A 14,017-nucleotide genomic window follows, 5' to 3' on the forward strand; every position below is an offset into this window, starting at 1 on the left:
CCTTCTGATATTGTTATGAAACTTCCTTAAAGACCTTGCCCGAACTCTGCCTTAACCATCTTTTGAAAGCACAGTAGAGACTTTTCCCTTCAGACCAGATGTTCAGACTGCTGATGACCTATTTCTTGTTATAAATCCTAATATGATCTCTTTGCTTTTAAATTATGTGTTGCAATGGATATAATGTTGGACTTACAACTAAAAAGACCTGAGGCAAAATCCCTACTTAGCCATGCTGCTCTTTGGGTAATATGTGGCAGAGCTTAGAAAGTTCATTTTAAGAAAAATGAGTATAATATCATGTTGAAGCTATACATAATGGAGAAGTGGTTAGATGAAGCTCTGGGATCCACAGGGTTGTTGTGAGGCTCAAATATTTGTTACAATAAAATAGAAACAACATAATTTAATCAATTGATAAAGGCAATTAAAAATGGCAGAGACTAAAATCTTGGATAACAGTTACTGGGAGGCTGTTTTAAAGAGACCCCAAATGATGCCTCTCTCTATAGAGTTCAGTTTATGGACTTTTCAGATTACATATCCTGCATGCAGGGAAACCTATACAAATTTACACCAAGGAAACTAGGGAGAGAACTAAAGCTGAGAGTAACAGTTCTGGCACATAATGGCTCATTACATGTCCCTTCTCAGCTTATTCAACAAGCCATGATGGCTGTCTTCCAAAACCGGTGTATCTTCCAGAACATGGTGGTATCTTCCAAAACTGATTCAAGGGAAAGTTTCTATTATCTATTTATTTGTTCTTTTTTCTGAGAGGGTTGAATCACCAAATTCACAAAGTGGTTTATATTTATATTTTTCTCTTGCTGTTATAATAGCACGTAGTCTAATTATCAAATTCTCCCAGTCACTCAGCAGGAGATATTACAATCTTATGCAGGTCAGCTAAAAAATATGCTTCACTTACTTCTTCAGGGGGGCTTATGCTCAAGTATATTTTTACGGGACTGCTGCTTTGAATTCATGCTTGATTTTTGAACTGCAATGGTGAACAAACATGGTACACTTACCATCAGTTACATATGCATAGTACTTTCTAAGTCCTCTCACTTTCAGTGGTATTGGCTTAACTTTGTCTGCCTCATGGCCAACATTATAAAACACTAATAGATTGGATGAGGGTGAACAAATTGAAACGTAATCCGGACAAGACAGAAGAGCTGGTCATCTGAAAGACATACTAGGGGACAAGGATTCAACCTGTGCTAGATGGGGTTACCCCCCCCCCCAATCTCAGGTTTGCCTCTTGGGCGTTATCATCAGGGTCCCTGCCACGCCTGCTGGTCGTGGGATTCTAGTACCTTCCATTTCTTCAAAATTGAAAGTAAACTTGCACACAGGGAATGCTTGCTCACCAACCTTTTATTATTTAATTCAACACCAACCTTCTCCTGTAGTGCGAGGTAGGTTAACTCACCACCATGGTATATAACAGTTCGTAGGGTTCTATTTAAACTTCCCCAAACCAAGGTCCCCCACACAGATAAAGCTCCTTCTTGGACATCTCTAGGTCCATTTTCTCCCAAGCTGCGGGGTGTCTCCAAGACACCAACACTGTCCCCTTATATCCCAACACAGCCGCTGTCTTGGAATCCCCTTGGGGCGTGCCACTACTGGCTGTGCACACTCCACCAATGTGGACACTCTCACCCTCTCTGCCAAAACCCCCTCCAGGCATGGGTCCTTGAGGCTCTCAGAGCTCCAGCTTCCTCTTCTTCCCTCAAGCCTCTCCAACTCAAGGCTGCCATCCACCCTTCCCAGCTGCAGAGTTTTTTCTATTCCTCACTCCTTGTTCTGACCACACTCCATCTCCCCGTCTTTACCCCTCCTCCTCAGGTCCACCTCTCCCTCTCTCCTTAAGTTCTCTGCGCTCATATTCTCCCCTCTCCTTCCTCTCCCAGCTAAATCCTCTTGCCCCATCCCCTCCTTTACTTTTCCTTGGCTTGCTGGGTCCTGTAGTCCCTCGTCCCTCCCTTCTAGGGAACAACCCGATCCTACTCTCTCCTCCACTGTACTCCTGGACTCTGATCTAAATCTGTATGCTTAGGTTCAGGCTGTGGCCAGATGTGAATTTATATAGTTAGAACTATGTTTAAAATAAAGGTATTGTGGGCCCGGTACAAACGGGCAAAATGTGGCGTGGCGTCGTCGTCACTAAGGTTAGGGAGTGCGCACTAGTACTACATGGGTGCCGCCATTACATGACGGACGCATAGCATCCGCACATCACATCACGCTTGTGACATCATGAGTGCGCCATTTGCGCACTTGGGCATCGCAAGCACGACACAAAAAGAACCTACTTTTTGCGGGTTCTTTTTCTGCCGGCAGGAAGCCTCGCGGTTTGGCGGCTGAGGCTTCCCTCCAGCAGAAATCCATGTGCCAGTAGGCCCCCCTTTTCGGGCGGTCTGTATCTCGCCTCTGTTTTGTGGATTTTGGATGTTATTGTACTTTGCTATAAGGCCAACACAGCTACCCCTGAAAATGTTTCATAGTTAAATTAGCTAACTTTCATAGATTAGATTACACAGATTAGTAAATTACATATATAGTTTACATAGTTTACATGTAAATTATACTTCCCAAAATATATATATACCATAGATACTCAACTATACTCATTTATAAATCGAAGTCAGGTGTTGAGGCCAAAATTATGGACTTTGCCATGACCTGTGGATAGGTTGATGGCAAAACTTGGAGTCTCCTTCAGTGTGTGTATGTGTGCATATGGCAAGAGAGACTCTCACTGAGGCTTTTTGCTTCATCATTTCAGCTTTCGTTTCAGCCAGATGCGCAGTTGAGAGATGGACTCTTAAACAAAGAGCAATATCAATCACCCAGGACTCTTTCTGCTTGGCTTCAGAGAGAAATAAACTCCTTTCCGCACTGCAGTGGGAAATTTGAAAGAGCTGCTATCACATTTCCATAGTGACTTGTAAATAAGTCAACCTGGGATTTTGAGGTCAATTTTTGGGCATATGTTTTTAGACTTATAGACGAGCATATATACAGTAGTTAACTTAGGGCCCATACAGACAGGCCAAAATAAAGCTGCTTCGGGGTTCTTTGGAGGAATGCTATTTAGATGATGCATGCGTCCTAAGAAGCTGGAAACCAAACCAAAGCCACGCTCCAGTCCAAAGGACTGGAATGCAGTTTTGGTGCAACTTCTGGTCTCTTATGATGTGTGTGTCATTTAAACAGCATACCTTCAAAGAGACCTGAAGCACCTTTATTTTGGCCTTGTCTGTATGGGCACTTAGATAGCCAAAACAAGCTGCACCCATTCCTCAAGATATTAGATCTGCCAATGGTGACACATGCCTTGATTTCACCCCATTTGGACTACTGTAATATCCTCTGCGTGGGACTGCCATTTGGAACTGTTCAGAAATAATAATAATAATAATAATAATAATAATAATAATAATAATAATTGTATTCCCCTTTTTCACAAAGGAATCATAGCGGATTCCAACAGTATAATTAAAACATCAAACAATTAAAAATTACAATTTTAAAACCCCCAAACCCCAACCCTCCCCCCAGTCATAAAAACAGTGATCAACCCCTAAAAAAAGATTAAACATCAAAAAATTTAAAACTGTTCAATATGAATACACTAAAATTTTGGGCAGATTAGCACTAGAAATGAGTCTTCCTCTAGAGGACGGGAGGGACGTGGGCGATGGTATCAATCAATTTTGATATCGGTATCAATAGAGGGGGAGGCAAGTCTAATGGATCTAATGGTCTGGAAAGGCCTGCCAGAAGAGATCTGTCTTAATAGCCTTTTTAAAGGCTTCCAAGGTGGTAATATGGCGGATCTCGTCCAGCAGGTTGTTCCAGAGCCTGGGAGTGGCTGATGAGAAGGTCCTCTGGGTCACCGCTGAAAGTCTGGTCTTCTTAGGTTGTAGCAGATTCTTCCCAGAGGACTGAAGTGTGTGGGGTGGATTGTATGGAAGTAGGCACTCCCGCAAGTAGTCAGGACCCAAGCCATATAGGGCTTTAAAGGCTAGAACCAACACCTTGTACTTTGCCCGGAAACTGATAGGCAGCCAGTGGAGAGATTTTAGAACCGGTGTAATACGGGCTTCAGCAGATACCAAAAAACAAAACAAAACAAAACAAAACACTTCAGCAGATACAAAATGCTGTGGCCAGGCTGTTGACTGGGACTCATTACAGACATCATGTGATCCCCTGTTGAAACAACAGGTTTTTGCTGGTTTTGACCTTTAAAGGCCTAGACGGCTTGGGTCAGGACTGCTGAAAGACTGTGTCTTCTTATATAAGCCGGTGCCAGCTTTAAAATCTGCAAGGGAGGGCTTTCTCTCTGTCCCATCACCTTTGCAGGCACAGAATCATAGAATCACACAGTTGGAATAGACCTCAAGAGCATTCAACCCCATTCTGTCATGCAGGAATTCACAATCAAATCACCCCTGACAGCTGGCTATCCCGCCTCTGTTTAAAGACCTCCAAAGAAGGAGATTCCACCACTCTCCAAGGAAGTGTGTTACACTGTCAAACAGGTCTCACTGTAAGGAAGTTCCTCCTAATGTTGAGGTGGAATCTCTTTTCCTGTAGCTTACATCCATTGTTCCATGTTTGGTGAAAAGTCATGAAACAGCCTTCTCTGTGGCCATTCCAAGGTGTGGCAAGTGAAGACATTTTTATTCAGGGAGGTCACTGAATTTTAATCATGCAGTAGTAGCGTCTCTGTGTGTGTAAAGTGTATTTTTAATCTTTTACTGGAAATTATGTTTTAAACCTGTTTTTGTGTTTTTAACTGTTTTAACCATGATTTTTAAAATAATATTATTGTTCAATTCCTTTCTAACATTTATAAACTAATGTTTTAGTTTAATCTTTTTAAAATTATAGTAAGCCATCTTGAATCCTAGCCTAGGAGTCAGAAGAGATATAAATTCAACAAATAAAATCCCAAGAATGTGGGGCTACCCATGAAAGGAGTTCAGAATCCCAGGTGGATTCCAGATTTTGAAAAAGGGGTGTCTCTTCCAGACGTCCCTTACCCTGTTACAGACAGAGTCCGTAACAAATGGTGGCGGCCGTTCCACACGGCCGCCGCCATTTTGACGTAATGGACGCTCTGCATCCACACATCACAGCCCGGAAGTGACGCCGTGAGTGCACACTTTGGCACTTGTGGCGTATCTTCCGGGTTGCCGGAAGGAGCGCGATTTTCACGCTCCTTCTTTGCAGCGCGGAGGAGTCGCGCGGTTTGGCTGCTGCGACTCCTCCGTGCTGCAACCAGCAGCGGCCCGAGACCGCCCCTTTTGGGCGGTCCGTAACGGGCCCCCGTTTCACCAAAGCATAGAAAGGACACCTTTCTTGGAAGGTGATACTGATGAATGAGATGACTGCAGAAATCTGGTTAAGGATGGTACTTAGGTAGTAAAAAAACACAGTAACTGGGTTGAAAGAGGAGGCAAGGGTTAGGGGGGTTTGTCTCAGGCAGCCCTGATTCGTAACTACTTTCCTTCAGTTATCCTTGGGGTAAGAATCAGGCAGCCCTCCTAATGTTGCTTAATGGTAGTTACCAGCAACTCTAGCAAGCATAGTGAGAATTGCAGTCCAACAACATCTGGAGGGCTGCACAATTCCTAGAGTGATTTATACAGTTCATTCCTGCATAAGATTTACAAGAGCTTAGCCCATTTAGATGGGTTGTTTTCTTTTTTTTTTTCAAGTCTAATAGAACTTAGCTTAGTTCATAATATTCTCCTTAGTCTTAATGCAATGTTGCCGATTAAGTTTTTACTTCCTCTTTGATATTTCAGTGTTTTGTTATAATATCATGCTCTGAGCATTCACTTGAGTTGAAAAGCAGATTATAAAGCCTGTCTGCACTAAACTAATCCCTCTGCCAATACAGCTACAGCCCTAGGGCTCTCTTTTTGACCTTCTTTCTCCAGTGCTACAAAACTTGTGCCTCAAGAATAAGGAAGAAAAAAGCAAGAAGGAGAAAAGAAATGGAGGGATGATTCATCCAGAAAGGGAAAAAAGATCTGGAAGTACTGAGTTTCCAGTTCTTTTTGTTTTAATTTCACCTACATATTCCCAGGTTTCATCCAAACTCTTTCTTGCAATAGCCTAGGTTTCCCTTCCTTTCCCCCTCCTTTGTGTTCATCCCCCTCCTCCTCCTGATCATATGTTACATCTAGACACAAGATTTTCAGAAAAACGTAGCCCGAAAAACCCACAAAAAACTATTTCAGAAATTGATTTTCAATTTCCATAGACCCTTCTTTATTATAGTCAAAGTGCTAAAATGCTTCACCAGTATTAAACTAGTTAAATAGAATAATTTTATTTTAGTGCTGATATTCCTCCTTCGTTTGATATCTGTGGAACATGGGCCCTGGAAACAATTCTGTTCTGACAGTGGCCTCTTGTCCTTGGTACAGATTTATAATCAGGATGATCAAAAGTATTGAGTGCATTCCATTGCTTTTCATGATCTATACAGTTAATGTTTTGCTATAGTCCATGAAAACCATGCTGATTTTTTTTCTGGAATTCTTTGTCACGCTCCATTATCCATCATATGTTTGCAATTTGGTCCCTGTTGCCTCTCCCTTTCCTGAATCCTGCTTGCACCTCTGGAATTTCTCTCTCCATGTACGGTTGGAGTCTATGCTGCTGAATTTTGAGCATTATTTTGCTTTCTATTGTTCTATAGTTGCTGCTGCAGTCTTTTGTATCTCCTTTCTTGTGGATTGGTAGATGATAGATAGATAGATAGATAGATAGATAGATAGATAGATAGACAGATCATTTCCACTCTGTTGGCCACCTCTTTGTTTTCCATATTTGTTGACATATTTCAGTTAATACTAGAGTTGCTTCTGTCTGTGTGCACTGCAGCAGTAGAATTCAGATGTTATCTGTTTCTGGTGATTTATTTTTTCCAATTTCCCTTATTGCAGATTCCACTTCACTTTGTAGAATTTGGGATTCATCTTCACATGATTCATCTGGGGCAGAAATCTCTCTCAGCTCTGCCCACCAGGTTTTTCAGCACAGTAGCAGGCAAGACCTGCGCAATGAGGAGGTGGAGTTGCACTGGTCCATTGTGATTCCATCCCCCTAACCAGATGCATTCTCATAATTTGCAGGTTTTGAGTATGAATATCTAAAGGTGGGTAGGGACAGAATAAGGATTCTGTTGGCGTACTGCACACTCCACTGCTCAAGTCTCCCTTCCTGGCCTAGCTGGGAGGGGGTGGGCTCAGGATTAATTTTGGTCCCCACGGTTAGTAGTGTTGTGGGGTCTGCAACATCCAGGTTGAGACTGCTGTGTTGGGAGTGACTCAGGACTTCATGGCAACTATGGGCCTGTCTCAAGTGGTATCTGGCTCTACTCATGCTGCTGGGCACACTCTGGACCTTGTTTTCTGTGCTGGGTGTGGTAATGGTGATCTTGGTGTGAATTTTCTGCAGTTCCATTGTCATGGACAGATTCATTACCTAGTCAGGTTTAGATTCACTGGGACTTGGAACCTCTGCAGGTGTTAGGAACAGATTAGGATGGTCTGCTCCAGGAGGCTGATGGCTCTTGGGGATTTTACTGTCACCTCAGCAAGTGATTATGTTGGAGCTTTGGCTGAATGGGGAAATGGCCAGGACAATGGTCACAGACTCTTACAGAGTGAGCCAATCCAGCCCCCTGGTTTTCCTGGTAGTTAGTGGTGATGAAGCGACTGAGATAGAGACTAGAGTGATATTGGCAGAAGACTCAGAGTGAATCTGACCAAACATGAGCTAGAGCCTATTTGAAGGCCTACTCTGTGGCAATGCCAGCAGGAAAGTTGTTTTCTGGTTTTTTCCCCTGCAAGTAGCCATCCAGCATTTGAGTGGTCAGAGGTCTATCACACACTGGCACTCAAGTAGAAAATGCAGACCCACTTGATAGCCCACCATAAAGAATTTGCACCGCACTTTGCAGACAAAATTGCTCACCCTTGTTTGAACTTGGATGCTGTAGTTGAGACAGTTCCAGTGGATGTAACCTTGGTTCCTGTTTGCACAGTGTTACTGAATACTTGTCAATTTGTGTAGTTTGAGAATGTGGACAAGATCCTTGGAGAGGTGAGAGCTATCATATGTTTGCTAGATCTTTGCCCTTCCTGGCTTATCAAAAGGGCCAGAGGGGGATTGGCTGAATGGGTGAAGGGGGTATTCGATGCTTTCTTACACTAAGGCAGAGCTCCAGCTTAAGGAGGCAGTTGTGAGACGTTTGTTGAAAAAGCTATCCTTCCACCTGTCTATAATGGATAATTATCAGACAGTGCTAAAACTATTATTTTTGGTCAAGGTATTGGAGTGTGGGGTGGCCTCCCAGGACCAGGGGTTGCTGGATGAAATAGGTTACAGTCGGCCCTCAGTATCTGTGGACTTGCCATCTGTGGATTCAAGCATCCACAGATGGCAAACCCACATTGTCCCCAGTGGTGGCACGGCCATGTTACCATGCCACCATTAGGGACAAGAGGACTTTTCACCACCAGGGGCTCGGAAGACCACAGAATTCACTCTGTCAGAACAAAACAAAACAAAAGTGAACTCAGGGCCCGCCATAATTGCCAGGGAAATGCCTGCCAGGCTGCCTCTGCATCCAACTCTCCTACATTTTCATCAGCCACTTATCGGAGGGAGCCATCAATCACCCAGTCCTCGGCAAGCCTGACTCCCTGGGAGATTGACAGCTTCCCTCCAACAAGTGGCTGACAAGAATGTGGGAGAGGTGGGCATGGAGGCAACCCAGCAGGCATCTCCTTGAAAACTGTGGCAACGCCCCGAGAGGGGGCTTATAGGGATCAAGAGGAATTACTTTGTTTTTCTTTCATAACAAATGAGAAAATAGCCCATCAATGATTTGAAATTATGTGTTCTTGGAAATGTGCTTTAATAATACTTACTGCTCAGTTCTGACAAAAAACATCTCTGGTATAGATCTTTATTACTGAATAAAGACTATCTGAGTTTTGCTATGGAAACTTGGATTTCTGAACTAAGGGAGTCACTGTACTTGACACATAGGGGTTGAACAGACAGACAGGAAAAAGCAGCTCAATCCTAGTTTTTCCAAAAGCAGGTTGAAATCCCGCTGCCCACATGGTCTGCTCCAAAGACAGGCCAAATAAGCATGGTGCGGCATCAAGCTGCACTGCTGGGTAATATTTTTTGTTGCCTCCCACCATACATGTGCATCATCAAACAAACACACTGCCTATAACCAGTAACCTCTCACATCCATCCAAATGCCATCCTATTGCATGGCTGCCCCTTTGAATGGCCATACAGTCACACTTGCGATGCTCCGCCCATACAGGGCATCGATGCCTTGGTGTGTGAGTGATACATTGGCAAAGCACAATCATGGAGGGGCCCTCCACATGCCCCTTTCACCCCATGCCCCCCTGTTGGACTGTTTGGTTTGTGTGTATTGTAATTATCCATTGGTGTTGTTGCACTTTCATTTCTTTGTTTTGCTGCAAGCCTGCACTTGCATTTATATGCAGCAATGAAGATTTTCCGCCTTGAGCTGTACTATTCTGGTTTCTTTTTGCTCTGGTTTTTAGCCTCAGAGTGCAGCATTGATCCATTTTCCAGCTGCTTTCAAGGTGCATGTTGTCTAAACAGCCCACCTTCTAAGCAGCTGGAAACTGCTTTATTTAGCCCATCTGTTTCACCCCACAAGAATTAATAGTTCTCCATTCAAAGTTGCTAAAGACTATTCTAACTATTTAACACTTTTTAAAAATATATATATAATGGATTTCCTATTAAAAAGAACAGCCAGACTATATAAATGAACAAGATTCACATGACAGATGAAATGGTAACCAAGCTAACCACTGCTCAGAATCTCTGTCTTCAGGAAAACATATGATTCTACAAATATTTCTACAATACAAAGACCATCTGTCTGATTTTGGTTTACTCTTATACATTTTCTTATCCACAAAGAAGAACATCTTACATGTAATCCCTTTTTCCAGGTTTTCGTAATAGCCACAGAGACATATTTGCTGGAGCAGATTTGGGTGGAATTTTTCAAAAGCTTTTACTTCCTTTAGCCGGGTGAATATAATATCTATATCTTCACTAGAGCGTTCCAAAGGCCTGTAAGATCAGAAAACAAATATATATGGACATTTATAAAAGAATGAATTTATTTTGCTTTTTAGATCCCTTTATTCCAAAAACTATGGTAGGATTAATACATTTATAAAACCAAACCACTGGTGAAAAATATATATGAAATGTAAAAGTAGACCAACCAGGAATATCTTCAGCAAAGTGTTTCATTTAGCCTAAGGAGGACAGAATTCCACATCTGAGTAGCCACTGAAAGCATCTTTCTCGATGCCCATACAAATTGATCACAAGATACAAAATGCATAGTTAAGAAGTTTCTCCCAGCATCATGTACCCAGTATTAACCACAAAGAGTAAGCTCCAGCCACATTACTTACCACTGAAGCAGGTTGTGTTTCATATTTTTTTTCTTTTTATGAACAGCAGATTCATATTTCATTTCATAAGGATGAACCAACCAAGTAAGTTAGAGATGCATAACTCCCAGAAATTCGCAGATGAAAACAAGGAAACATGGGGCCAGGCAACATTAGATTAAGGTCAAGATGGTAGAAGCTATTAATGAAGAAGAGCATGGAAACTAGAGGAGACAGCAGTAGTTCGCTTCTGACTGAGCCTAGTGGAATGGGCAGGATTCTGCTCCCTCCTTTTATCTTCCTCCTAGGGACTTATCAGACAGTGCTAAAACTACCAAAGTACAGTTTGCAGCAACTGAAGTAAGCCAGGGGAAAAGAGGGAAAGTGAGAGAAGAGGAGAGAGAAGCTAAAAAAGTTAGATCAATGGGGCTTGTTCCTGCCAAATTGGGACAGTTGGAAGATGTGGAGATGGGTACATATAGATGTTGTTGGACTGCAACTCTGATCATCCCTCCTACTATTTAGGACGGATGGGACCTTCTGTCCAACCTGTTCAACTCTTGAAGTAAAGCAATCATAGGAGTCTGACTTTATTTTTACACAGTTGTGGCAACTGGCTCCACAGGGAGTGATGCTTTCCTGCATAAAATCACCATCTGTCTCTGTGACTTATCTAGTCTAAAGCATGGTTAGAAATGTTCTGCTTTGACTCTTTATTTTTGGTACTTTTTTAAAAGGGCAGCAATGAGGAACAAAGTGCAAACTAATCTGTTCTAATCTGTAATTCTGTCACAATAGGAAAAAATGAAACATTAAAAAAAACCATATGAGAAAAAGGGATAGAGAACTGTGTGCCTTGATTACTGGCTCTCTCACAACACAATTGCTTCCAAGATTCTAAACACTAATTCGTTTTGTTTTAGAGATTTATACCCAAGCACTTCAACAAGTTGCCAGGGTGATGTTGGCAAGGAAAGTAAAACTGTGCTGTATTTGTATTTGTGAGCTACAGACATCCATATCCCCTTTTATAGATGAAGAATTACAAGGATGTTGTCATCTCTCAGATAGTGTTAAATGTTTATAAAAGACCTATATGAACATTGTGACAAATTCAATGACCATGTGAAGGGCTTGGAATCTATCACAGACCAACCATTTTTCAGATCATTCTCTCTCTCTTTCTCTCTCTCGCGCTCTCTTATCACTTCGGCCTGCTAGCTAAGAATGCGAGACAAGCTAGGAGATGATAAAGACCAATCCATTGGCAACAGAAGCACAAGAGCAGTCCTGCACATTCAAGCAATCACAGAATAATTACAGTGGGGTCTGTTAGAGAGATTACTTTTATCATATTTCACTTCACCTGATGGCATGAATGTATCTTTTCCTACATCTGCCTCTTACAAAATGTACACAGAATGGCCACTCTTCCTCTGTAGTCCTTGTTGGTAGCTATTTTCATATAAGCAGTCCATTGAACTTTTTCATTATTTCTACTATAATAATAGAGAGGAATATAATAAACAGTCCTTAATTTAATCTTTCCTTTAGAGGTGGCTCTAATATAAAACTGTAGATGCCGTATGAACATCACAGAGAAACACTTTAAATGTATGGCTGAACTCTAAGTAGGAGCTAAAGCTATAATATCTGTAAATAACTTTCCTCCTGCTGATTGTGGCTTTACACCAGGGCAAAACATCCAGAGCTTCTCCTGGTACTAGTATGGTAATGCTCTATCTCATCATGAGAAACAACCAGGAAATTTGTTTACCAGTGTTACGGCTTCCAGGTAAAGTGCTGTTTAGCAGATTTGGTGTTTTTTTTCCTTCCTTCCCCATGTGCCTCAATTATATTTATATGAAAAATGGTTCTGTGGTACATGTTGGTTCCACCACAGCAAGGATGCATGAACTGAGGTATGTACTTGGCCAGTGCTCAAATTAAGTGCAAGAGCAGAGGGGGAACCCTTAGTGGAAACCGCAAGCACTATTTTTCCTCCTCACAATTTCAGCCAAATAACATGTACCTCCTGTAGCCTTTTAAATATAATTGATACCTTGCCATCCCTCCAATAAGTTCAGGATGGCAGGGCTCCCACATCCCACTTTATCTTCACAACAACACTGTGAAGTAAAACATTAAAAAAGCAAGAAAGGGGGGGATGTCAAAGGAACCAGCAAAATTGGCAAATTATTTCTAAACACATTCTAAAACTGGTGTCATTTTTAAATATTATCTTAATCTTCCCCCCATTAGTGCTCCTTCCTTGTCCTCTTCATACTCTAATGGGACTGTTACTGCAGCAGGTATTCCCAAATGACAGCTTTGCTCCTCTGACTATCCTCTTTTCCACTATACTTCATATAAGTTTCTCTTTTGTTAAAAACACCATTCTGAAGAATTAGGGAAGATAAGGGCAAATGCTGCCTTCAGCAAAACTAGATTCTGGGATCTGTACAGATGTGCAGATAAATCCATTTCCATGGGTTTGTTTATTTGTATCAATGATTCAGCTTTTGCTAGCAGGGAACAGAATTGTGTACTGAAACCCCACTTTAGCAACTGCAAACATTACTCAATCCATCTGTTGTTTCTCATTTTCCATATATGAAAACAGGATGCTGTTTTGTATTGAATTCAAGAACAAGTCCACCAAGCTCAATGCTGTCTACCCCAGAGGTGGCAATTATGCACCCCTTCAGCTGTAGGGGCTACAACTCTCTGCATACCCATGCCCTCCTGTGCAGCCAGTTGTAGTCAAGATGGCAAAGGTCATCAATGAGGAAGAACAGACAAGTCAGGAGAGGGATTGTTTTTGCCTGAATCTACAAGAAAGGACAAAATTCCACCCCCTCTTCCTCTCTCCTTTCCCTCCCTCAAGTTAATTACAGTAAGTGAAAACTACTTTTGCACTTTGAATTTAGTTTGCAGCATTGAAACAAGGTGGGGGCAAAGAGCAAAAGTGGAGAAGGAAAGAGAAAAACTGGGATATGAGAGTTATAATTGGACTGTTCCAGCCAAATCAGGACAATTGGAGTATATGCTCACCTCAATGGTTAATGGAAGTTTCAGTCCAAAAACATCTGGAAGGCTATATGATTTCCTAGTTTATTCTGACTGGCAGGAGTTTTACACGGGTTTAAACCAAGGGTTTTTTTCCCCAGCTCCCTCTTCTGAATACAATGCATGTGATCTACCACTGAGTTATGGTCCTTTCCTTGTGATGCTGCCCCGCATACCGTAAGGATCACATGAGCTGACTTGACTGTTAAGGCCATCTCCATTACTCCTCATGCTCAGAGGTTAGGCAGGTGATAGATAGTGCTACCCCAACTATGGAAATTGCTGCCTATAAAGTGTTCATCTGCCACATTGTAGGTCATTTAACCATGCTTTCAGTGAACACAAAGGTTTGTTCCTAGATGTGCTATTGATGTCATTGCTGCTACTAATCTGTGCTGCCCTACCATTCTACATCAATAACTGGTTTAGGCTTT

The 14,017-nt window shown here is 42.1% G+C and overlaps 1 protein-coding gene across 3 annotated transcripts in view; it reads right to left on the minus strand.

Annotated features, from left to right (window-relative positions):
* LOC149313753 (rap guanine nucleotide exchange factor 4) overlaps positions 1-14,017 on the minus strand; it is a 196,436-nt gene that overhangs the window by 166,185 nt on the left and 16,234 nt on the right. For all 3 annotated transcript variants that reach the window (XM_089519740.1, XM_089519741.1, XM_089519739.1), the window contains exon 2: positions 10,040-10,182. In XM_089519740.1, coding sequence (XP_089375866.1) covers positions 10,040-10,182 — 143 coding nt within the window. The remainder of the gene's footprint in view (positions 1-10,039; positions 10,183-14,017) is intronic.

This window comes from Sceloporus occidentalis, unplaced genomic scaffold (genome assembly GCF_023333645.1).
Source record: "Sceloporus occidentalis isolate IW3139 unplaced genomic scaffold, rSceOcc1.0.p SCAF_4, whole genome shotgun sequence".
Taxonomy (NCBI): Eukaryota; Metazoa; Chordata; class Lepidosauria; order Squamata; family Phrynosomatidae; genus Sceloporus; species Sceloporus occidentalis.